Source organism: Aegilops tauschii, chromosome 4, assembly GCF_002575655.3.
Source record: "Aegilops tauschii subsp. strangulata cultivar AL8/78 chromosome 4, Aet v6.0, whole genome shotgun sequence".
In the NCBI taxonomy this organism is placed as follows: domain Eukaryota; kingdom Viridiplantae; phylum Streptophyta; class Magnoliopsida; order Poales; family Poaceae; genus Aegilops; species Aegilops tauschii.
The window spans coordinates 460,749,078-460,772,662 of record NC_053038.3 but is presented as its reverse complement, the minus strand read 5'-3'; the positions used below and the strand labels follow the sequence as shown (position 1 = coordinate 460,772,662).

General features: G+C 44.6%; 2 protein-coding genes across 2 annotated transcripts; one reads left to right on the top strand and one right to left on the bottom strand.

The window, feature by feature from the left end:
• Positions 1-3,047: 3,047 nt before the first annotated feature.
• LOC120963090 (protein PAM68, chloroplastic-like) lies at positions 3,048-3,940 on the top strand. Its single transcript, XM_040387457.3, has one exon. The coding sequence runs from the start codon at positions 3,141-3,143 to the stop codon at positions 3,774-3,776; it is 636 nt and encodes a 211-aa protein (XP_040243391.1). The 5' UTR covers positions 3,048-3,140; the 3' UTR covers positions 3,777-3,940.
• A 16,881-nt stretch (positions 3,941-20,821) lies between these two features.
• On the bottom strand, positions 20,822-22,321 carry LOC141021549 (large ribosomal subunit protein uL18-like). The gene is made up of 4 exons (XM_073497373.1): positions 22,235-22,321; positions 21,705-21,791; positions 21,183-21,317; positions 20,822-20,977 (listed from the first exon to the last, which is right to left on the bottom strand). Exons 1-4 carry the CDS (start codon positions 22,319-22,321, stop codon positions 20,912-20,914), a joined length of 375 nt encoding a protein of 124 aa, XP_073353474.1. The 3' UTR covers positions 20,822-20,911.
• Positions 22,322-23,585: the final 1,264 nt, after the last annotated feature.

Here is a 23,585-nt window from a genome sequence, read left to right as displayed (position 1 = left end):
AGGAGGCAGGTTAACATACATCCACAAACAGCTACCAGGGTTCGCTAGATGAGATTGCTTTACCCTTGATCAGTATGAATCTATGTTTTCACTGACAATTATGTATGAACTTGTTTATCTAGTACTTGAATATCTAGTATTTGTAAACTTGACTGTCTCAATGTTATGTATGAATAAAGCAATGTTTGTGTTTCTATGTCTCTGAAACTCTAAATAAACACCATGCCACAGAAAACTAATGAATGAAATTTAGGAACAGAGTACTAAGATTGTGGCAGGCTAGCAAAAATAATAATACTGCATTGTGGTAAGCCTAGCAAAAAAGTACAAGACCTTTGAAACTAGATCACATATTGGTATATTTCAACGACTTTTTTGGTGTCAGAAGTTACCAGGCTTGGGCTACGTAAGTTACTAGATATGTTGAACATATGTTACCATGTTAATTACATTGAAATTACTAGGCATTAAAACTTGATTTTTTGCAACATTTCAATGTTTTGTAAGTTGAAAGTTATCACCCTGATACTACAAGAGTTACCCATAAATGTTAATGTGTTGTTACCAATGAACTTTATGTAGGTTATCAGACCACTCGTGGATAGTTGATTCTAAAACTATATCTCGCCGCAACTACCATGTAACTACATGATTACTACAATGGTGAATGTGACCTAAAACACTCGACAAATGTAGCACGCGCAACTGGTAACTATATTCATATCATGTTGGCAATTATAGCATGAGCAGCCTGATAACAAATAATTGCTATGTTGATAACTATAGCAAGAGCATCCTGGTAATTATCGCATGGGAAGCTTGGTTGAGAAGACTAGTAATTTTAACAAGAGAAGTGTGGTAACTTCAGCATGAGTATCCTGATAGAAATATGTACATCGTGGTAATTATAACATGAGAAGCCAGACGACTTTATCATGAGTAGCCTCACAAGTTTAGCATGAACAACCTGATAACTATAGCATGAGCGTTCGAATAACTACAACATTACTATGTTGGTAATTTTAGCATGACCAGCCTGGTAACTACATATTCATTGTGTTGGTAACTATAACAAGTTCGGCTTGGTAACTATATAATTACTATGTTGATAACTTTAACATGCGCAACCTGATAACTACTTAATCATTGTGTTGGTAATTGCAACATGAGCAGTGTAGTTCTTTAACTAAAATAGTTGGCATGTTGATAATTGTAGCATATGCAACTGCGTAACTACATGATTGTCACAACAGCTAGGTATACCACACCAGTTGGCGAGAATAGCTCGCATCCACCTTAACCTCGAGGCATCGTGCAAAAATCACCCTGGAGCACTACGATGACATGGTTGGTTTGTGCATCGAGATGGCCTGACGCCCTCTTTGTCACCGACACCCCTACCTTTCCAACTACATTTCCTATAAATGCCCTTACTGACCCATCATCAACATTGTCCTCAATATTGTTGAAGTGTTTACAGGGTACACCAAATTGTGTGAAAACCCCATGAAAAAGAACCGGTAAAAATCACTTTTGTATGCTAGTACTGTGTCCTGTGTTAGTTCCCTCTACTAGAAAGTTAGTTTCTCTTTTGTGAACATCAAAGGCGGTCCGGTGGGAGTGCATGATGGGAGCCAGCAGGGATACAGACTTTCTCGGGCGCGCGGGAGCCAATGGGATGATTGTGACCATAGGATACTCATCAGACAAGCGTTCGCCGATTAACTTTTTCGATCTAAAAAACCTAGAAAACACTTTTTGAGTGCCCATTGAAATGAATGTTTTTTTCATTATGTAGAATTCAGGAATTTACCTAGTGTTAATATATGTTTTCAAATTGCCTAGTGTCTACTATAATTTCAAACAATTTGATTTCCCTGCCCCTAGTTTCTATTGTTTCTCTTCTATTTTTTTGTCGACTGTGCTGGGACGCAGTAATACAGCTCGAGGGACGGGGGTGCTGGGGCCATGGCTGCCCCATGGTGAACTTCTTGTCAAACAACCCCACATTTGTTAGCTCAAAATGCTCCAAAATCTTATGTTTGCCCCCGTTCAAGGTTTTACATCTTTTATTGGTCTCCTTTATACTGAAATTGTTGGGACGTGCGTGGAATTGTTGTACCCATCAATCGCTTTGAATGTAGTTTTTTCACCGCAAAAGGTTTCCACCCGCTTTATAGATAAAAGCAACATTCGAGCCATACAAGATACAATCGATCAAAAAACACAAAGAAAAGAAACGACAAAAGATACAAGATGCTAAGTAACAACTAATATGCTCCAAATGCACCAAGAACACTTGAGCATTAGAGCCCTCGGTGTTGAGGTCAAGTCATCGAAGAAACTAAGTCAGGTGAGCTGCTTGCCGCCGAAGAAAGACCTCACTCCGTCAACTCCCTTGAGGCCAACCATTGTTGCGTCCTCGTCTGTCTCTATCTCCGAAGAGGGTCCCCTGCCCTCTCGCCTTGGGATCGAAGGACGCCGCCGATGGCGATAGAATTGCTCACCCCTGAGCAAGTATGAACAGGGCCAACACGGTGCCGGGAAGCGGACCACAAGCACGACCACCTCACCCTGCGAAGCAAACCACCGACATCGCCATCGCCTCCGGCCAAGCCAAGATAGACACCTCAAGCTACCGAACGGGACTAGCACTGAAGATACACCGGCAGCCGACCAACCACACCGAAGCCTCGACCACCCAACCAAAGTCAGGGCAGTGTCTTCAGGAAGAAAAATGATGCCGTCGGAGCACCGTCGCCGTCCAATCCGAGGGATTTAGAGCTTTCACCGAGGGCATGGAGAAGGACGGAAGGGGTTGAACCTCGATGTAATCTATGCGGTTTCGAAATGTGGTGGTCAAGCTTAGATGGTTTGGTTGTTTTGGTACTGGAACTAGATTCGATAATACGGTTATAGTACAAAAATTGTTAAAAAGTTATTTTCTTTACAAAAAATTCCTTCCTGTAAACATAAAGTAAAGGTATTTTTTATTCGCAGAAAAAGTAAAGGTATTTTTTCATTTTGAAAGTCTGGACTTGTGCGTGTGGGTGCTCTAGGCCGTCCGTCTCCGTCCCCGCGTGCGTGTTAGAGATAAGATGTCCTCTTGCCAGTGACCCGGAACGGGGCTAGCTCTCGCCATGGAGCTGCCGCTGTCTGCGCCGCGCGCGCATGCCGCCGCTGCCTTCCCCCGCAGCCCCACTTCTATCTCCCGCCTCCAATGGGTAGCCACTCCCCACAGCCGCGCGCGCCCTCTGCACGCCCGCAGGAACAAGAACCCGAGGGGCGACGCCGCGGAGCCCAAAGTCATCACCATCGGTCGGCCCGGGAAGAAGAGCAAGCGGCGCGGCGACAAGAAGCAGGATCAGCAGCAGCTCCCCGCGGACCAAGAAGATGAAGACGACGAGGAGGAGGATGACGAGGAGGACGAGAGGGACGTGGCGATCCCGGAGGTGGTGACGAACCGGATGATGCGGCGTGTGGGGGCGTCGGTGGGGCTCCCGCTGGCGCTGGGGCTGGCCTTCTTCCCGGCCTTCTACTACCTGAAGAAGGTGGCGAAGGTGGACGTGCCAAGCTTCATTCCCTACGGGCTGTCCTTCGTGTTCTTCGGGGCGGCGCTGGCCGGCGTGAGCTACGGCATCGTGTCCGCCAGCTGGGACCCCGCCAGGGAGGGATCCCTGCTCGGCTGGAACGAGGCCCGCCGCAACTGGCCCGTCTTCTGGGAGTCCTTCCGGGGCACCCCTCCTCCTCCGAGCCCTCCTCGCCGGGGACGATGATGATAGGCTGTGGTGGTAACTCGGTTAAGCTTAATTACTTGTTTCCCTCAGTTTCTTCTTCTCGCTGTACGCCTGTACGTAGCTGTAGTTGTTCTTGTGAGCGCGCGTGTGTGTAAAACAATGAGATTTTGTTGCCCAATCACTCAACAGTAAGAGACGGAGCAGCATAGCAAGTAGAAACCATTCATTACCGCATAATCCAAAGCATATAATTACTTTCAAAATAACTCTAGTCAAAAGGAAGAAACATCCACTGCTATTGCTGTTACATATCAATTCCCACGGGATGCACCCAACGAGGCTCGAAACAGCAAAGGCGGTCCTGTACCGCAAAGGGTTGTGCATAAGATCAGGAGGCTTATATTGATATGATCCAACGGCGTCTTGTTTCCCCGGTGTCTACCTCTAGGTGTGAGCCATCATCGATAGTGCCAAGATGGTTACTAATAAATAGTAATGCTGATGCTGCAGTACTTCATTGATGATCAAATGATGGGAGTGGGGGTGTGATGTCCTGGCTCGCTTTGTCCAGACTCTTCAAGGGCTCATCATCCAAGAACTGGCTAAAGCAATAGCAGCTTTGACCAAAGGTCTGCATTTCGCTATGTCGAAAGGCTACCGGCTAGTGATGATTCTGGCTTCAGATTGTCTGATGGTGGTGAACAAGCGACAGGCCACAGCTAGTTGATGATTTCAACTTCCATTGCTCTTCGGATTCAGAGTTGTTTCATCTCTCATGTTAAATGTATCTGCGTCGAGATTGTACAAGAATCTGCCAGTTCTTCAATTTTCATAAGAGTTGAATTCATGATCTCATTGTCCAGGTGAGTAGCTTAGCATTATAATGTTGCATACCTTGCTGGAACGAACCAGCCCTTAAAATGCTTCCGGCTGGTAGTGTTTGCCACCCCGAGTTGATTCTTACAGATACATTTTCCTGCTCTAAGTTTCTTCATCTGACAGCAATTGAGGTCACTAACTTCAGTTTTGGCTACGGCCTACGTTCTCCATTTATCGGAGAGCTTCAAGAGATGTAGTGTCATTTGACATATCTTCATTCACAGACTGCACCCGGCTTTAGGGCCACCGCGCTCATCCTCTATGTCGCCACCACCCTGGAACACACTGCTTAGGTCCAAAAGACAAGGCTACCTCGACGCATCATGTGGTTTGTGTTCTGAGCAGACTTGAGTCGGTTGGTGTAAAAAACCATGCCAAAATGCTGCAAAGTGCACGAAGCGTTCAACTGAGCCACTCATGTTAACTGAATATGGAGGGAAAGATTAAGAGAACTAAATATTGTAGTTCTGATTGGATGTTATGATTGAATAAGAGTTCCAGTCGCTACTTGTATACGTGTAGGCAAAATGTTCCAGTGTTTGCTTGAACGTTATGACTCTATGAGCATTTGCAGAATTGAACAGAACAACATATGCAGAATTATGAACAAAACTGAACTGGATTCCACTTGTTGCTCCTAACACTTAACTAAATGCACAGAAAACTGAACTTGAACTGAACTAAATGGCAACTATTGCCTAGAGTTTGAACTGAACTTATAATTAAATGGAGGAGTACAAAATTATACTATGCTTGAGACACTTATTTTGGGACGGAAGGAGTACATGCGTATTTGCATGTGGTGCACGATGAACCAGAATTGCAACAAATTCATTAACGACATTTGCCCATCATGTATTATGTTATAAAGGTACATTCTACAAAAAAATCTTTCTCCCATACCTTACAAAAAATGCAAGGTAAATTCTGTTGAAATATGAGATGGGCCTAGAGCCCATATGACAATTTCAGATTTAATCTCTAAGGGCCCATGTAGGTGGCATGACAAGGTGGTGAGAAGTTTAGTCCCACCCCGGAAGTGGAAGGAGAGTTGGAGTGGTTTATAAGGGATTCTCTCCCTCATGCTATTGGAGCTTGAGAAGAAAAGAAGCCCTCGCGCACTCCTCCTCCTCCACTCGTCACGACGCGCCGCGCCGCGGGTTGCGGGATTGAGCCGAGCCGAGCTCACTCCTATGCGCTTCTTTTTGCCGGTCCACGATCTGAGACGTCGGATCATGGGCTACCGACTTGGACGTGGGTTCAGCCCACGTCTCTCCACGCGCGGCCGCACATATATATGTGGGGCGCTGCCAACCCTAGCTACCGCAAAAACAGAACGCATCTCCATCTCCGCCTCCACGCCCACGTTGTTCCTCTGCTGCTGCTGCCGCCGGCGACTCCGTCCCGTTCACCGCGTACACGGTTGACGGGAGAGCAGGCCTCCGAAACCCCGCCTCTCCGGATCCTGTACGGGAGAGGGGCGATTAGGTTTTTGGGTAGCGACTACGCGACTGCTCGCTTCTGTTCATCTACGTCCGCATCACCTTCGTCATCACCATGTCGACCAACGCCGACCGTGCCGCCGCTGAGAAGGCCGAGGCCGACAAGAAGGCCGCTGAGGATGCCGCGGCTGCTGCCACCGCCACCGCCGCCGCGTGGCCGATTGGAGGGTATACATCGTTTATCCCTCTCGTGTTTCTTTCTGTTGCAGCAGTACTAGCAATATGCGTAGATGTTTCTACTATGTGCGTAGTACATGCTCTGTTAGATCGTAATCAGTGTGTTATCAATGTTGTCCATGTCATGCTCATGATTCATTCATGGATTAATTTAATCGAAAAACTGCCTATTTACTCATCAATCCAAAAACCTAATATGTGTAGGAGTTTTTCGAATTCTGGTCTTGCTGCTGCACTGAAACCGTCCCCGTTTACGGGGACGTACTTTAAGCGTTGGCAGACTAAAACCACCTTATGGCTCACGGCCATGAACGTGTTCTGTGTCGCCGGTGTGACTCCCACAGGAACGATCGCTCCTGAACAGGAGAAGGCGTTCAAGGAGGCCACTGTCGTGTTCCTCGGGGCAGTTCTGAGCGTGATTGGAGATAAGCTGGTTGACGCATATTTGCATATGCGGTCTGCCAAAGACTTGTGGGAGGCGCTCGAATCTAAGTTAGGGGCGGCCGATGCAGGGAGCGAGATGTATATTATAGAGCAGTTCCACGATTACAAGATGGTTGAAAACCGTCCTGTGTTGGAGCAGGCTCGTGAGATAATATGCATTGTTAAGGAGCTTGAGCTTCTTAAGTGCGAGTTACCGGGCAAGTTTGTCGCGGGCTGCATAATCGCTAAGCTCCCCAATTCCTGGAGGAACTTTGCCACCACTCTGAAACATCAGAGGCGTGAATTCTCTGTGGAGAATGTCATTGGCCATCTGAGTGTTGAGCAGAATTCAAGGGCAAAGGACTCGCACGGAAAAGGGGTCGAAGGAACTTCTGTGGCCAATATGGTGCATTAGAAGAACTCCAATTCCCACAAGCCCAAGGGAAAGAACGGTGTCCAACGGAGTGCCGACTTTAAGAAGAAGGGTAAGAAGACCTTCAAGAAGAACAAGAAGGATGAGGGCTGCTTTACTTGTGGTTCGGTTTAACATTGGGCCAACAAGTGCCCAAACAAGTACAAGAAGCCAGGGCAGGACTCCAAGTCTGTCAATATGATTGTGAGCAACAATGAGAGTGGTGCATCTGGGTACGGTAATTTATTTGCTGTATTTTCAGTTTGGCCGTCCACCGATTGGTGGGTCGACACAGGTGCAGGTGTTCATGTGTGTGCTGACATTTCATTGTTTTCTTCTTACCAGGCCACAGTTCACGGGTCCGTACTGATGGGGAATGGCGCGAGTGCTTCTGTTCTTGGTGTTGGCACGGTCGATCTGAAGTTTACTTCGGGAAGGATCGTGCAGCTGAAGAACGTGCAGCATGTCCCCGCCATCAAGAAGAACCTCGTTAGTGGCTCCCTTCTATGTAGAGAAGGGTTTAAGTTGGTATTCGAGTCTAATAAATTAGTTGTTACGAAATATGGACTATTTGTTGGAAAGGGTTATGAATGCGGAGACATGTTCCGCCTTTCTCTTGCAGATCTATGTAATAAAGTCGTGAACAATATTCATTTGAGTGTTAATGAATCTGAAGTCTGGCATTCACGTCTTTGTCACATTAGTTTCGGCGTTATGACGTGGCTAGCAAAATCGAATTTAATCCTGAGTTTCACTTTAGCCAAAGGTTCTAAGTGCCATTCGTTGTGCAATCTAAGCAACCTCGCAAGCCTCACAAGGCAGCAGAGGAGAGACACTTGGCACACTGGAGCTCATACATTCTGATCTTTGTGAGATGAATGGTGTGTTGACTAAAGGTGGAAAGAAATATTTCATGACTTTGATAGATGATTCCACTAGATATTGCTATGTGTATCTGTTAAATACTAAAGATGAGGCTCTACACTACTTCAAAATCTATAAGGCAGAAGTTGAGAATCAACTTGAAAAGAAAATTAAACGAGTCCGGTCAGATCGTGGTGGAGAGTACTTCTCGAAAGAGTTTGATGCCTTTTGTGCGGAACACGACATTATTCACGAGAGGATGCCTCCCTACTCACCCTAGTCAAACGGGGTTGCAGAGCGGAAAACCGTACTCTAACTGATTTGGTTAACGCCATGTTAGATACATCGGGTTTATCCAAGGCATGGTGAGGGGAGGCTATAATGACACCATGTCATGTCCTGAATAAAGTTCCGACAAAGGATAACGAGATCACTCCTTATGAGAAGTGGACCAAGAGAAGGACAACACTCTCGTACTTACGTACTTGGGGCTGCTTGGCGAAAGTTAATGTGCCGATCCCCAAAAAGCGTAAGCTTGGACCAAAGACTGTGGACTGTGTTAATTTGGGCTACGCTATGAATAGTGTTGGCTATAGGTTTCTAGTAGTGAAATCTGAGGTACCTGACATGAAGGTCGGTACAATTATGGAGTCTAAGGATGCTACATTCTTTGAGGACATTTTCCCCATGAGAGATGTACAAAGCACTTCTAGACAGGAATCTGAGGAGACTCCTGAACCTGCCATTCCGATGGAATATTATAAACAAACACATGATGAAAATCCTGAGGAGGATAATGAGGAAACCCTTGGTAGGGGCAAGAGACAAAGGACTGTAAAGACCTTTGGTGATGATTTCTTCATATACCTCATGGAGGATAATCCCACTTCTATTTCAGAAGCGTATGCATCTCCAGAAGCTGACTACTGGAAGGATGCGGTCCGTAGCGAGATGGATTCCATCATGGCTAACGGGACTTGGGAGCTTACTGAACGTCCTTATGGTTGCAAACCATTGGGATGTAAGTGGGTGTTCAAGAAGAAGCTTAGGCCCGACGGTACGATAGAAAAGTACAAGGCTAGGCTTGTGGCCAAGGGCTACGCCCAGAAAGAAGAAGAAGATTTCTTCGACACTTATTCACCTGTGGCCAGACTGACCACCATTCGAGTATTACTCTCATTGGCGGCCTCGCATGGTCTTCTCATTCATCAGATGGATGTTAAGACGGCTTTCCTGAACGGAGAGCTAAAGGAGGAAATCTATATGCAACAACCTGATGGCTTTGTGATAGATGGTCAGGAAGGAAAGGTGTGTAAGTTGGTGAAATCTTTGTATGGCCTGAGACAAGCGCCTAAGCAATGGCATGACAAGTTTAATGAAACGTTGATATCTGTTGGCTTTGTTGTTAATGAGGCCGACAAATGTGTATACTATCGCTATGGTGGGGGCGAAGGAGTTATACTGTGTTTGTATGTTGATGACATACTGATATTTGGGACTAATCTCAAGTTGATCGAGGAGGTTAAGACTTTCCTATCTCAGAACTTTGAGATGAAGGACCTTGGAGTGGCTGATGTTATCTTGAACATCAAGCTATTGAGAGATGATGAGGGTGGGATTACACTTCTGCAATCCCATTATGTCGAGAAGGTGTTGAGTCGCTTTGGATATTCGGACTGTAAACCATCTCAAACACCATATAATTCTAGTGTGCTAATTCGAAAGTCTAAAGGCACAACTATAGATCAATTGAGATACTCTCAGATTGTTGGTTCACTCCAGTATCTAGCGAGCGCAACGAGGCCTGACATCGCATTTGCTATCAGCAAACTGAGCCGATTTGTTTCCAAACCGGGTGATGTACATTGGCATGCTCTTGAGAGAGTTATGCGCTATCTGAAAGGTACTATGAACTATGGACTTCACTATACCGGATACCCGTCGGTACTTGAAGGGTATAATGATGCGAATTGGATCTCTGATGCTGATGAGATGAAGGCCACAACTGGGTATATGTTTACTCTTGGAGGTGGTGCTGTTTCCTGGAAGTCTTGCAAGCAAACGATCTTAACAAGATCGACAATGGAAGCAAAATTAACAGCATTAGACACATCGGGTGGCGAAGCAGAATGGCTTCGAGATCTGTTGATGGACTTGCCAGTGGTTGAGAAGCCGGTTCCGGCCATCCTTATGAACTGCGACAATCAAACAGTTATTGTCAAGGTGAAGAGTTCAAAGGACAACATGAAGTCCAACAAACACATAAGAATGAGATTGAAAGCTGTCAGAAAATTGAGAAACTCCGGAGTGATAGCGTTGGATTATATCCAAACAGCTAAGAATCTGGCAGATCCCTTCACTAAACGGCTATCACGTGTTGTGATAGATAACGCATCAAGGGAGATGGGTATGAGATCCACATGAGTTGCCATGGTAGTAACCCAACCTATGTGATCGGAGATCCTGTGAAGTAGGACCTGGGAAAACAAGCCAGCGGTGAACTGAGGAGAGTAACTTTACTAACCCACTCCGTTGGAGATGCAATACTCTCGGAAACTGTATGGAAGGATGACTACTGTCTTAATGTGTCCCAAGGCTTATATGTATAAGCAAGATGCTATCCTACAGAGCGATCTTTGGAGGAACACACCTATATGAGCCCGACTGCTAGTCACAGTCTATGAGATTGGGGTGATCTCTAGCAAGATCATGAACAGGCCAGGAGTGTGACTAATATGCTCCACCCGAGGGGTCGTCCTTCGGCAGCCTCGTATCAGTGAGACTTGTGGTGAAACTTCTTGACGCCAAACTGACAATTCAAGGCATAGTCCATTGTTCAATTGTGAAGGAGTGTAACTACTTGGTCTAGGTGGAGCTCAACCTTAATCGGTCTCCACTGAGATGCTGGTATATCAAAACAGCGTTTGGAACAAAGGACAAGTGGGCCCCTGAGATCTGGTGGGGGATTGTTGAAATATGAGATGGGCCTAGAGCCCATATGACAATTTCAGATTTAATCTCTAAGGGCCCATGTAGGTGGCATGACAAGGTGGTGGGAAGTTTAGTCCCACCCCGGAAGTGGAAGGAGAGTTGGAGTGGTTTATAAGGGATTCTTTCCCTCATGTTATTGGAGGTTGAGAAGAAAAGAAGCCCTCGCGCACTCCTCCTCCTCTGCTCGCCTCGCCTCGTCACGACGCGCCGCGCCGCGCCGCGGGATTGAGCCGAGCCGAGCTCACTCCTATGCGTTTCTTTTTGCCGGTCAGGAACGGAGAGTCTTTGACAGGTAGAGCCACGATCTAAGACGTCGGATCATGGGCTACCGACTTGGACGTGGGTTCAGCCCACGTCTCTCCACGCTATATGTGGGGCGCTGCCTACCCTAGCCACCGCAAAAACAGAACGCATCTCCATCTCCGCCTCCGCGCCCACGTTGTTCCTCTGCTGCTGCTGCCGCCGGCGACTCCGTCCCGTTCACCGCGTACACGGTTGACGGGAGAGCAGGCCTCCGAAACCCCGCCTCTCCGGATGCTGTACGGGAGAGGGGCGATTAGGTTTTTGGGTAGTGACTACGCGACTGCTCGCTTTTGTTCATCTACGTCCGCATCACCTTCGTCATCACCATGTCGACCGACGCCGACCGTGCCGCTGCTGAGAAGGCCGAGGCCGACAAGAAGGCCACTGAGGATGCCGCGGCTGCTGCCACCGCCACCGCCGCCGCGTGGCCGATTGGAGGGTATACATCGTTTATCCCTCTCGTGTTTCTTTCTGTTGTAGCAGTACTAGCAATATGCATAGATGTTTCTACTATGTGCGTAGTACATGCTCTGTTAGATCGTAACCAGTGTGTTATCAATGCTGTCCATGTCATGCTCATGATTCATTCATGGATTAATTTAATCGAAAAACTGCCTATTTACTCATCAAATTCAAGCGGTGACTTTCATAAGGCAATTACGCTAGAGCTCTAAAGTCGACTCACACTAGGGGAATTCTGCAAAGAGGAGAAAACAGTAGTATGTTTCCATGGAGTTCATCATGATTAATGACAAATTGATAATAACTAATCCCTCCATCCCATCCTATAATATAAGAGCGTTTTTTATACTACACTAGTAGGACAGAGGGAGTAGATCTTAGTTATATGGTGCGGCCTCACCTGGATCGCTTCAACTACCAAACAGAACTAAAGAATGAACCTTGCTTCAATTAATAGAAACCACTTCAAGAAACAATGGTAGTTGGAGGCAAATGCCTTTCTTTTGAAATTGGATATTTGTACCTTCATGAGAATCAGGAAACAGTAGAACATGCAACAAAAATTAACACCGCATGTACCCAAACTACAAGCTGAAGAAAAATTGCAAGAGGCTAGATACCAAGGTCGCAGCTATGCTTGCGTTGTGGCAGATGCCACAGTACGCGGATGCAATTTCTGTTGACCAGCTCGATACCACATAGAACTGCTACCTAACTAAGGTCAACGAGGCAGCAGAAGATATGTAAAATTTAATAATGAAGTCTCTGTAATTTTATTTCACTAGTTAAAAACAATCGAACACATTACAAAAAACTTTTGGAATATGCGGTGTAATTTAATAATGAAGTCTCTATAATTTTATTTCACTAGTTAAACTTTTGGAACACCAGTGGCTCTAACATAGTGATTTTTGGCAGAAACTTTTGGAAAAACTTACTACAACTACTATTGTTCTCAAGTGAAAGAGCACACTGAATAGGTATGGACATATCATGGCAAGGCATAGTTAAGGATAATGCCATCATCCGGATCACGTTTTACACTTAAATGCTTATGTAATTCGGTTTTACAAGACATCTTTTTTGGATCAATAAACATGTACACGATTAATACGAGCTAACTAAAGCCCATGTATTTTCGGTCATATGACGTGTTGATTCCAGAATGGTTAGTTTTGCTAAGCATACCTAATGTCGCCATTGGAGTGTCCAAAACTGAAATGCATAGTGCTAATGGAAATAGAACAGTACATGTTAAACTCAAACTCGGAAGAGAATGGGTGTGTCTTCCTTGAGAGGCAAAACCTAGACATGCCCATGCAAATGTGATGATGTCACCTGTTCTCGATTTACTGTAATGTGATAGCCTGGCTTATTAGGGATGATAGACTACTCATATCAATAAGGAATTCCTTCTTTTCCGAAAGTCCATTCGGACATAACTCCAAAGTTAAGCGTGCTCAGCTTGGAGTAGTTTCAGGATGGGTGACCGACCGGGAAGTTGCTCCCGGATGCGCACGAGTGAGGACAAAGTGTGCAGAAAAGACTAGTATTGATCTGTGGGGCCAGTCTAGATCCCGCCTGGAGTAACGACCACCGGCGGGAGTGTCTGAGGCGTTACAAGTTGGTATCAGAGCCGACCCTCGCGGTTACACGGATGTTTGCGGACAGGTGTTCATGACGTTTGTGACCCGTCGTGGCACACGGCATGGCACATGTACCGGACTGGACGCACGGACGTTTGTGCCAAGAGGGAACGTTCCTGTGGCCCGACGAGGACGTCGGTTCCTCTGAGTGGGGGTGTATGTGATAGCCTGGCTTATTAGGGATGATAGACTACTCATATCAATAAAGAATTCCTTTTTCGGAAGCCCATTTGGACAGAACTCCAAAGTTAAGCATGCTCAACTTGGAGTAGTTTCAGGATGGGTGACCAACCGGGAAGTTGCTCCCGAGTGCGCACGAGTGAGGACAAAGTGTGCAGAAAAGACTAGTATTGATCTGTGGGGCCAGTCTAGATCCCGCCAGGAGTAACGACCACCGGCGGGAGTGTCTGGGGCGTTACATGTAAACTACTAGCAACAGTATCAGTCTATGTTTCTTTTAAAAAAACATCAATTGGTGAGATTTGCCCTGTTTCATTAATGGATCTTCTAAGAAGGCAAGTGTGGCAGCTTTATTATGGTAATTATTGATCCTACTAATCAGTGGGGTTACATTTTCAAAAGAAGATAAAAAAATAGGAGCTAGAAATCAGTAACAAAAACACATAAGTGTCAACCGAACCAAAACTTGCAAAATCATCTTGCTCTTCCCGGTTCCTGTATCCATGAACAAGGTCAGTAGTTGCTAAAACAAGAAGGACGTACAAACAGGATTAGGATCTCTCAATAGTTAAACTAATCCTTGAGTAAAATTGTTTTAGAAAATTACTTGACAGATTTACAAGGGCAACCTACTTTTTATCATTGTTAGGTTCAAATTATTTTTTGCAGCTTCTCTATTAGTCTCATACAAGCTAAGTTTCACAAAAGTTTCTCTTTCTCCAGCCCTATATTATGTGCCACCTCTGCAGCTTGGATATCAAATTCTGAACAAAAGGTTTGACATCTCTGCAGCTTTACAACAAAGGACAGTATATACTTAAAAGTTTGAATTGATTAGTATCTACAAAGGAAAGGCGCTAAGCATCATACCTACCCATTGCCTTAGTTGCTATGACCGTTCTTGACTATATATATGCTAATTAGATTTGGACGGTGTAAAAAACAAACCATGAGGTAATCACACTGATATCATGCATATTTCTCTGTAAATTTTGGACCATTAAGTTCGTGCACCTTTTCATACAGAGACATGGGGTTTAATTTTCTTCTGTTATCAAATGGGTAGTGAAAAACTAGCAAACAACAACTAATTCTATGAGTAAATCATCCTCCGTCGTAGCAGCTACTAATTACTAGTAAGTGACTCTGCATCATGTTTGACTAATCACCCTTTTTAGAACAACACACTTAATTTCTTTCTCTTGTGTAGCAAACAGAGAGCCTACAATGGAATAGGAGCTTCCTCCTGGGGTATAATTTTACATGGTTGAGCCGGTCATCACTTGGTCGATTGACCAGGGTGAAGAATAAGTCTTCAACCTGGGTCCTTAATAGAGTTTGTATATATAAAATGGATTATGTTAACCTCTGAGTCCTTCATTTTCCATGCACGTGGGATTTCCCATGATTTATGCAGGGGCTAAACTATTGCTTTTGGGTCACTATCATACTGTTGAGCACTAGAATCATTTTGACCCTGTGTAATGTAAATATACACAATAATCCTAGCCCCTGCCTTCGGTCCTCAGTTTCACAGGAAGAAATTCATCTTATGACTGTATAAGAAAATTCAGTACATACTAATAAAGCAAATTTCACTCCCCAACTAAGATTTTTAATGAGGCCATCTTCGATAGTGATGCTATCAAGCATAATCAAATATTCACAATAATAGCAGGCAACCAACAAGTTGCACCATCAAAATGCATTTTTGGAACTACAATAAGGCGCAGAGAAATATGAACTAGGGAGTGGAAATTCTGCTCTTCAACTACAAAGGGTTAACAGTTAGTACTTAATAGCATCTAAGGCCTAATATAAAGGCTTGTGTGACTGACAAGTAAGAACAACCAATCAAAAAATATATTATTTTACTACAGAACCTAAATACTGTACAAGGAACATCTTTATCTCTCATGTGAAGGAGACCCTATGCACAGAAGGTTAGACAAATTAAGTTTATATCACCGGAAGTAAAAGGAATGCACCTTTAATTAAATGGGGGTGTTATGGCGCTGCTAGAAGGAGGCGCGAGAGGGCCGGCCGGGGGCCTTTTTGCCCACGGCCGGGCAAGAGGAAAGGGATTTCCTTCTTAATTCTTGCTTGATTAGATTGATACATCTCCTCTCTTTATATAAAGAGGTTTACTTGACTTCCAAGCAAGGCTTTATTTCACCCCTAAGCAAGCGACCCTTATCTCTAATTAACCCTAAGACTAACGGGCTATACCGCCAGACCAGGCCCATTAGGCCCATTACGTACTCTAACACTACACCCCACCTGGACATGCAGCTTGTCCTCGAGCTGCAGCCTAACCAACCTATAACCATGACTCGACGCAACACAAACCTAACACCTAAAAACAAGCCTTTTACATCTCGGCCTGTGTTATTACTCTCAACCTGAAATGGACCGGGACGCTTTATTTTGGACCCCTTAACAAAAAGTGGACACCATCCGCACGTCGGATGTGCACGTGTACAGCCACCTGGATCCCATGGACACCACCTAGACAAAAGGAGTGCATGTGTATAGCTGTTGGTCTACACCGCACAGGGAAGAGTGGAGGGCTTGCAATGGAGAATGACGAGGAGGGGTGCGGCCCCCCAACCGCCGATGTCGCAAACTTTGAGGTCGCTGCCCGCGGGGAAAACAGCATGCCCGCCGCCCGTGGGGGAAACCGCATGCCCAAGATCCCCGATGCAGCGGACGAGATCGAGGTCCTTTGCACAGCGAAGGGCAATTTGGAGGAGCGGCAGCTGCAGACCACGCATCTCCCGCACACGCCGACGCACTAGGAGGCCGCGCGAAGCAGCCTGCAGCCTCACCGCCGCCGACACGTGGCGGGCAGCGATCCAAGATGGAAGCGGTAACGGTGAGGGCGGGAACCGAACCTGGTGGATCGGGACTCCCGCCGGCGCAGGCGATGCGGGGCCGGAGCTGACTGGCGATGGCTGCCGCAGCTGCAGCGACTGCTGCGGTGTCGCGCCGGGCGCGGCGGCTGCGACTGCAGCCAGGGCGGGGTGGTGGTGGCGGTGGATGGCAGCTGCAGCGGCCCGACGAGAGCGGCGGAGGCCGCCTGGTGCGGCGGCTGCCACGGCAGCCACGGTGGCGCGGCGGAGGCCGCCTGGTGCGGCGGCAGCCATGGCAGCCACGACGGCATGGTGCAGGCCGCCAGGAGTGGCGGCTGCCACTGCAGCCAGGGCGGGGCGGTGGTGGCGCTGGATGGCAGCTGCAACAGCTGCTACAGCAGCCTGGCGAGCGCGGCGGAGGCCGCCTGGTGCGGCGGTTGCCACAGCGGCACGGTGGCGGCAATGGGCAGCGCAGCCGGGTGTGGCCGTAGGACCCGACCAAGATCAGGCGGATCTCCTGGATCGCCTGGGTTAGGTCCCGCAGCGCCCCGGACACCTCCCTCGGGGTGAGGACAGCGGGGGCGGGCGCGACGAAGAACAGCGGGAGAGACGGGTTGGGCGGCGGTGAAGACATGATCGAACCAAAGCTAGCTGACACCAAATTGTTATGGCGCTGCTAGAAGGGGCGCGAGAGGGCCGGCCGGGGGCCTTTTTGCCCACGGCCGGGCAAGAGGGAAGGGATTTCCTTCTTAATTCTTGCTTGATTAGATTGATACATCTCCTCTCTTTATATAGAGAGGTTTACTTGACTCCCAAGCAAGGCTTTACTTCACCCCTAAGCAAGCGACCCTTATCTCTAATTAACCCTAAGACTAACGGGCTATACCGCCAGACCAGGCCCATTAGGCCCATTACGTACTCTAACAGGGGGATATCTGAAAAGCCTGCCTTACAGGAAGATTCAAAAGAATTATCAGGAAACCTTGATTTAAATCTTTTTAACTTGCTGATTGCTGGACTATCAAGGAGAACAAAGGAGAAGAGGGTCAACCAAAAATGGAAATAACTCCTCTTGGTTTGTGGGTTGGTTCAACCAAAAAAAGCAAATATTAACAGCCGTTCTCATTGCAATGGAAATAACTCTAACTGTAAACAGGTACCAGGAGCCAAGCATTGACAGCATGCACACAGACCAACATTTGAATTACTCATGTCATCAGATGGATAATCACAATAATTTTACTTATGCAGTTGGTTGAAGAGAGAATGGCAGGTTACTTCCATACACAAACTAATGGAGCCTAGCTATAACCATATGATCACTCAGCAAAATAACACATTCCCATCTAGTTTATTCTATAGAAATTAACAGGAAATAACCTGAATGAATAATGGGTGAGCGTCAGTATGACACTCTGTAGTTCAAATAAATCTAACTCGAATTCTGTGATTATCTAGCTAGTGGCAACTAAACAAAAGAAATTACGTGATGCATTGTATCTGGAATTCTGGTGTGAGAAGAGATTTGGGAGCATTACTGAAGAATACACACGTAATGAAATTAGATCCTTGCCAGAATCTCATACCAGCCTGGCCTGACGGTAGAGGATGGAACTGCAGCAAGGAGGGCTAGTAAAGGACTTGTGGGGCTGGATGCAGGTCTTCCACCGGTAGGAAAATGCCCAAATCCTCTGCAGTAGATTTCACACGCTGCTGCCCACCGCCAAATAACCTCAGGGCAGAAGCGGTGGCAGTGGAGACGCTGTAACTTGTCGTCGTGAAGCCGAGACGTCGATTCCTCCATGGCTGAAAGCCAATGCCGACGAGGGCGCCCAACGCGAAATCGCCCGCTCGCCGCCGAAACTGCTCAGCCCTCGCCTCCGATCTTGATACTGCTGGTAATGGAGCCCACGTTTTCCAGAAACTGCGGGGAGGGGGTAGGACTAGCTCGCAATACCTGCACCAAAAAAATTCATGCACAAATCAGAATATATGTGTACTGAAAGTTGAAAGAGATTCAAGCTACCAAATGAAAAGCATCGATAAAATAACTCAGGATGTTGCAATCAGCTGACATTATACTGCAACCTAGTGCTGCTGCTCACCATGAGACCTGTACTGAACCATGAAACAAAAAGAATGTGCGACCTGACATTATACTACAGTTTCTTGTGACCGGCAGATTAGGAATGCCGAGCATAAAAATATGGTGGATATAATGATAAATTGAATGACTGGAGCTAGCAAGAAGGGTCGTGGAATATGCATGTGCGACCTGAAAGTAGTTGTCATTTGTAAGACCACCCCTCAGTGTTCTGGTATGCATGTGCGACCTGGACATTGTTATGACGCTAAACATATTTTTCTTGTTAAAAAGATGAGTGGTTCCACAACTCTTGTATATTTATTTGAGTGGATGTCAATATTTTTTTAAATGAGACCAACCCAAGGGCTAACCCACGTTGGTATTTTTTATAGGAGAAAGTCCGCGAGCACCATGCGTCAAAGCTGGGGCTCGAACTCGGGTGAGGCTGGCAGCTACCCCAGCTACCCAGCCAACGGGTCGACGCCCCGTCCTCGATGTCAATAATTTAGATAGTCACTGTCTGGGAATAAGGCAGCTCAAATCATTAGTAAAATGTAGTAGCACAACTGATAAAAAATGCATTAAAACATCTCTGTAAAAGAATCAGAATCTGTTGTTCAAAGATATGGAATCTACTTAAAAGATAATCTTGGCTCTTGTAGATTGATTGAGGAGAGTAGTCATTAGAGCTCTACCCTGACATAGTGAACTACTTAGTTCTGTATCATATAGCAAAATCTAGGCATAATAGTCAGGCTACAAAACAACTATGAGGTGCACCAACTTCTTTTTGGAAAATACAAATACCCACTAAAGAACAACGAAGTTGCACTCGGCCAGCAGGGCATTTAACGGAAATGCATTGGCTAATGCCAATGATGTCTGTTTGTTACCTAGGATAGCCATGAAATTGTTAATCGTATGAAAGTACAGGGATGCAAAGAAACCATGATCATTCTACAATTGTGGAAGCAAGTTATTATGTTTCAAGAAATCCTACAGAAAAGAAGCAATGTAAAAAGGGGAAACAGCTAGGCACACACTAAGAAACTGACGAACAATATCTATTCAACTAAACATCTACACCTGATGAAATCAATGTCCTTGCGGAGGGCCCTATACAATTGGAACAGATTTTTTTTTCAAAAACAGTGCCCCTCTGTTATGACCATACTCTAGCAGATTAATTTAATACAATCTCGCTACTTGTGCTTTCTGATGCCTTGTGGCATTGCTAATGAAAATACCTTGCGAACCCATTTAAAGGAATTTGTACACTTTTGTTGATTTGGCAAAAGGAACATACTGTAATAACCAGGACAAGCACCTCTACAGAAGTTGGCATTAGAATAAGCTTAATGACCTTTCGGAATAACCTCTGTGGTACTAAAAGAGCTACCCTGCAATTACAGTCAACAGTTAATGGCTTCATTTTTAGGGGAGCAAGGAAAATAGGGAGCACAGATGAAAATGCTCATACAGGAAGATCGTCATCGATGGGGAGTGGGAAAGTGTTCTGCACTTGGAGAGCAAAGCCTGCAAAAATGTATAGAAAGAACATGAACTATTGACCTGTTGCCATGTCGTCGGCAGAGGCCATCGCCATGACCGAGTAAAAAAATATAGCCTATCCCAGCTTGACTGGATATATAGATTCCCAAGGAAAATTACAAGCCTATACTATACTAATATAGTGAATATCAAGATTCTTAGGAGAAATGTGTAACCTAAAATACTACTCCCTCCGTTCCGAATTACTTGTCGCAGGTATGGATGTATCTAGTTGTATTGTAGTTCTAGATACATCCATTTCTGCGACGAGTAATTTGGAACGGAGGGAGTAAAAAGGAATCATCATAGCCCATTCCAAAACGACTGCATATACATACAAAGATTTTCAGGAGTAGATATGATTCTAGCATATGTTCAAACCAGGAATACAAATAGTGAAAATGTTTAACCTAAAATTTGCTCTAAAACCTGACATATGTTTATTTTACAAATAGTAAAACATAAACATAAGCATTCCTTTTAGCATAAAAGAGGATCGAAACAGTTAAAGAAAGAACCACCTTTTTTGGTCAAACCATTCCTTTTCTGGGAACCTTTGTTAGGCAAGCCTTGTGGCATCTGTAACCCTGAAACCACACATAACTCCCCATCAGAAAATTGAAGTTTCAAGCTCCTATAAAGGGGCATTTGCATTCCTAACATACCCAGCAAAAATAATCAATCGTGCAATCAAGATATGTAGGTAAACAAATGAAAGAAAGCTCTTCACTGCAAATCTCATCTAACTTTGTCGTATTCTCTTCTCTCCCTCATGTAGTCATGTTTATAGCATTAAAATGAGAGAACAAATGTTAACAAGAGGGAGAAAAATCACCTTGATCTTCTTCAGTTCTTCTTGATGTACTCACTGAAGTGAGATTGGTACTTATTAGGTTCCTCATCAGCTATTGACTGAAATAGGGTAGGGCAGAAGTTAAAACGAGATTCAGTAAGCTGCTTCAGAAATAAGAACAAAGTACACTGCTTTAGGATACTTTATATGGGTGAATCAGGCCCAGATATATCTTCCAGAAAGAATTCATGTATACAACAATGATAGCCCTAGGGAATGAAGAAATGGCATTATAATATCATGAGGGCAATGGATCGAACTCACCTTCATGTAGTCAGCAACATGACCTTCATAGATGTATTTGAGATGAATCTCAACGCCCAGCTGTTTCTTATCCTTATTGAAGCCAGCAATTCTCTTGTCACTGTGCGGAAGATCAAGACCACCATCCAAAGCTCCCTGCAGTAGCCAACAGACTGAGCGGGTCTCAAACGGATAAACTGTATACTTCCTAATTCAATAGCTTAGAACCCCCCAAATATAGAATAAAAGAAACACACCTATGACAGGCAATAAATGTAGTCCAAGATTAGGCATACTTCAGGTCCATTGTAAGTAAGCTATATATTTTTCTTGGCTTTCCATGTTTACCAACTAAATCCTTTAAAATGTCTATAATTTAGATTTCTAACCTATCCAACAAAATTATCAATCGTGCATTCAAGATCTGTAGGTAAACAAAATAAAGGAGACTTTTCACCACAAATCATAGCATCAGAATAAGATAAAAAAGTTTAACAAAGTGACAAAACAAAAGAAAATTAAAGCATTACAGCAGCAGCTCACCATGGCAATCCTGGAAAGCAAAGACTTGTCAGTGTAGAAGAGGTGTGTGAAACCCTCTCTGCCTGATCTTCCTACTCTTCCTCGCGACTGCAGATGAAAAGAAAAACAGTGAACTTGAGGTCCAGATCTCAGATTCATACATCCAATTTTTTTGCCAAAAAGGCAAAGTAAAAATCTGAGAACTAAAACCAACTGATACAGCTGCAGGAGCCCAAATAGTTCTGCATACAAGAATCTTTATTTCCCTATAAGAAAACTTCTTCATACCAAGTTGTATATTCTTTGACACTTTCAGTGGGAAAAGTATTTAGCAATAAAATTGATCATTGAAGCTAAAGCACCATTCACCTATGCAACAAGAACATAAATTAGTATCAGAGTTCTAACATCAAATGTAGGTGTAGTCCGTAGATAGGCTAACTACCTGGAATACCTAGCAATTTAAAATATATGCTTGAATGAAGCTGCAGAATGAGACAGAAAGGGGAGACCAGAGTGAGAGAGGGGGGAGAGAGGAGGTGGAGGCAAACCTGAACCGCCTCGGCATCCTTGCTCCTGCTCCTGCTGTGCCGGGAAGGAGAGGGTTGCAGGGCGCAGGAGATGCGTGGAGTCGCCATTGCGCACGAACCCCCGCACCACCACACTACACATGCTCCTCAAGGAAGAAGTGGAGCGCCGCCAAACTAACTCTCATAATCCACCATAAAATTTGATCCAAGATCACAGTCAGATAACTAAATCCAAATTGTTTCAAACTAATTAAATATTTGTTTATCCACCAATATTATAATCACCATGCGCATCTATTAGACCTAAAATCTCATAACCCATCAAACATCTTTGATTATCTTCTCAAGACACAATCACCTAACTAAATCCAACTAAAATCTCATGAATCACGAAGAAATTTGGTTCAATATCACAATCACCTAACTAAATGCAAATTGCCCAAAATTAATTAATACACCGAACATCTTTGACAATCTCCTCAAGATTACAATCAACTAACTAATCCATCAAAATTCTTATAATCCACCATAAAATTTGGTTCAAAATCACAATCACCTAACTAATCCAAAATTTTCCAAGTTTATTAAAAAATTATTTATTCACCAATATAATACCCAACATGCTCACCTACTAGACCTAAATTCGCGTAATCCACCGAACGTCTTTTACTAGCTCGTCAAGATCCAGATCACCTAACTAAATCCAAATTGTTCCAAACTAAATTAAATATATGCTTATCCACCAATATAGTAATCACCATGCTCATCCACTAGACCTAAAATCTCATAATCCACCAAACATATTTGATTATCATCTCAAGACACAATCACCTAATTAAATCCAACTAAAATCCCAAATAATAGAGAAATTTGGTTCAATATCGCAATCACCTAAATATATTCAGATTGTTCAAGATTAATTTATCCACCGAACATCTCTGACTATCTTCTCAAGATCACAATCAACTAAATCCATTGCAAATCTCCACCATGAAATTTGTACTAGATCACAATCGCCTAACTAAATCCAAATTGCTCCATGTTTACTAAAGACCCATTTATCCACCAATATAATAATCAACATGCTCACCTACTAGACCTAAATTCACATAATCCACCAAAAATCTTTTACTAGCTCGTCAAAATCACAATCACCTAACTAAATCCAACCAAAACCTTATAATCCACCGTAAAATTAAGTTAAAGGATCACAATCACCTAACTAAATCCAAATTGCAAACTAAATTAAATATCAGTTTATCTGTTTATCCACCAATACAATAATCACCATGCTCATATCTTAGACCTAAAATCTCATAATCCACCAAACATCTTTGACTATCTTCTCAAGACACAATCGCCTAACTAAATC

What these genes read in the sequence shown, in the direction of transcription:
- LOC120963090 (XM_040387457.3), top strand. Translation starts at nt 3,141, where the DNA reads ATGGAGCTGCCGCTGTCTGCGCCGCGCGCGCATGCCGCCGCTGCCTTC.
- LOC141021549 (XM_073497373.1), bottom strand. Translation starts at nt 22,321, where the DNA reads ATGGCGACTCCACGCATCTCCTGCGCCCTGCAACCCTCTCCTTCCCGG. An exon ending in TGCTTTCCAGGATTGCCATG is followed by an intron (nt 21,318 to 21,704) that starts GTGAGCTGCTGC and finishes TGGCTACTGCAG; the next exon opens with GGAGCTTTGGATGGTGGTCT. An exon ending in ATGTTGCTGACTACATGAAG is followed by an intron (nt 20,978 to 21,182) that starts GTGAGTTCGATC and finishes ACCCTATTTCAG; the next exon opens with TCAATAGCTGATGAGGAACC.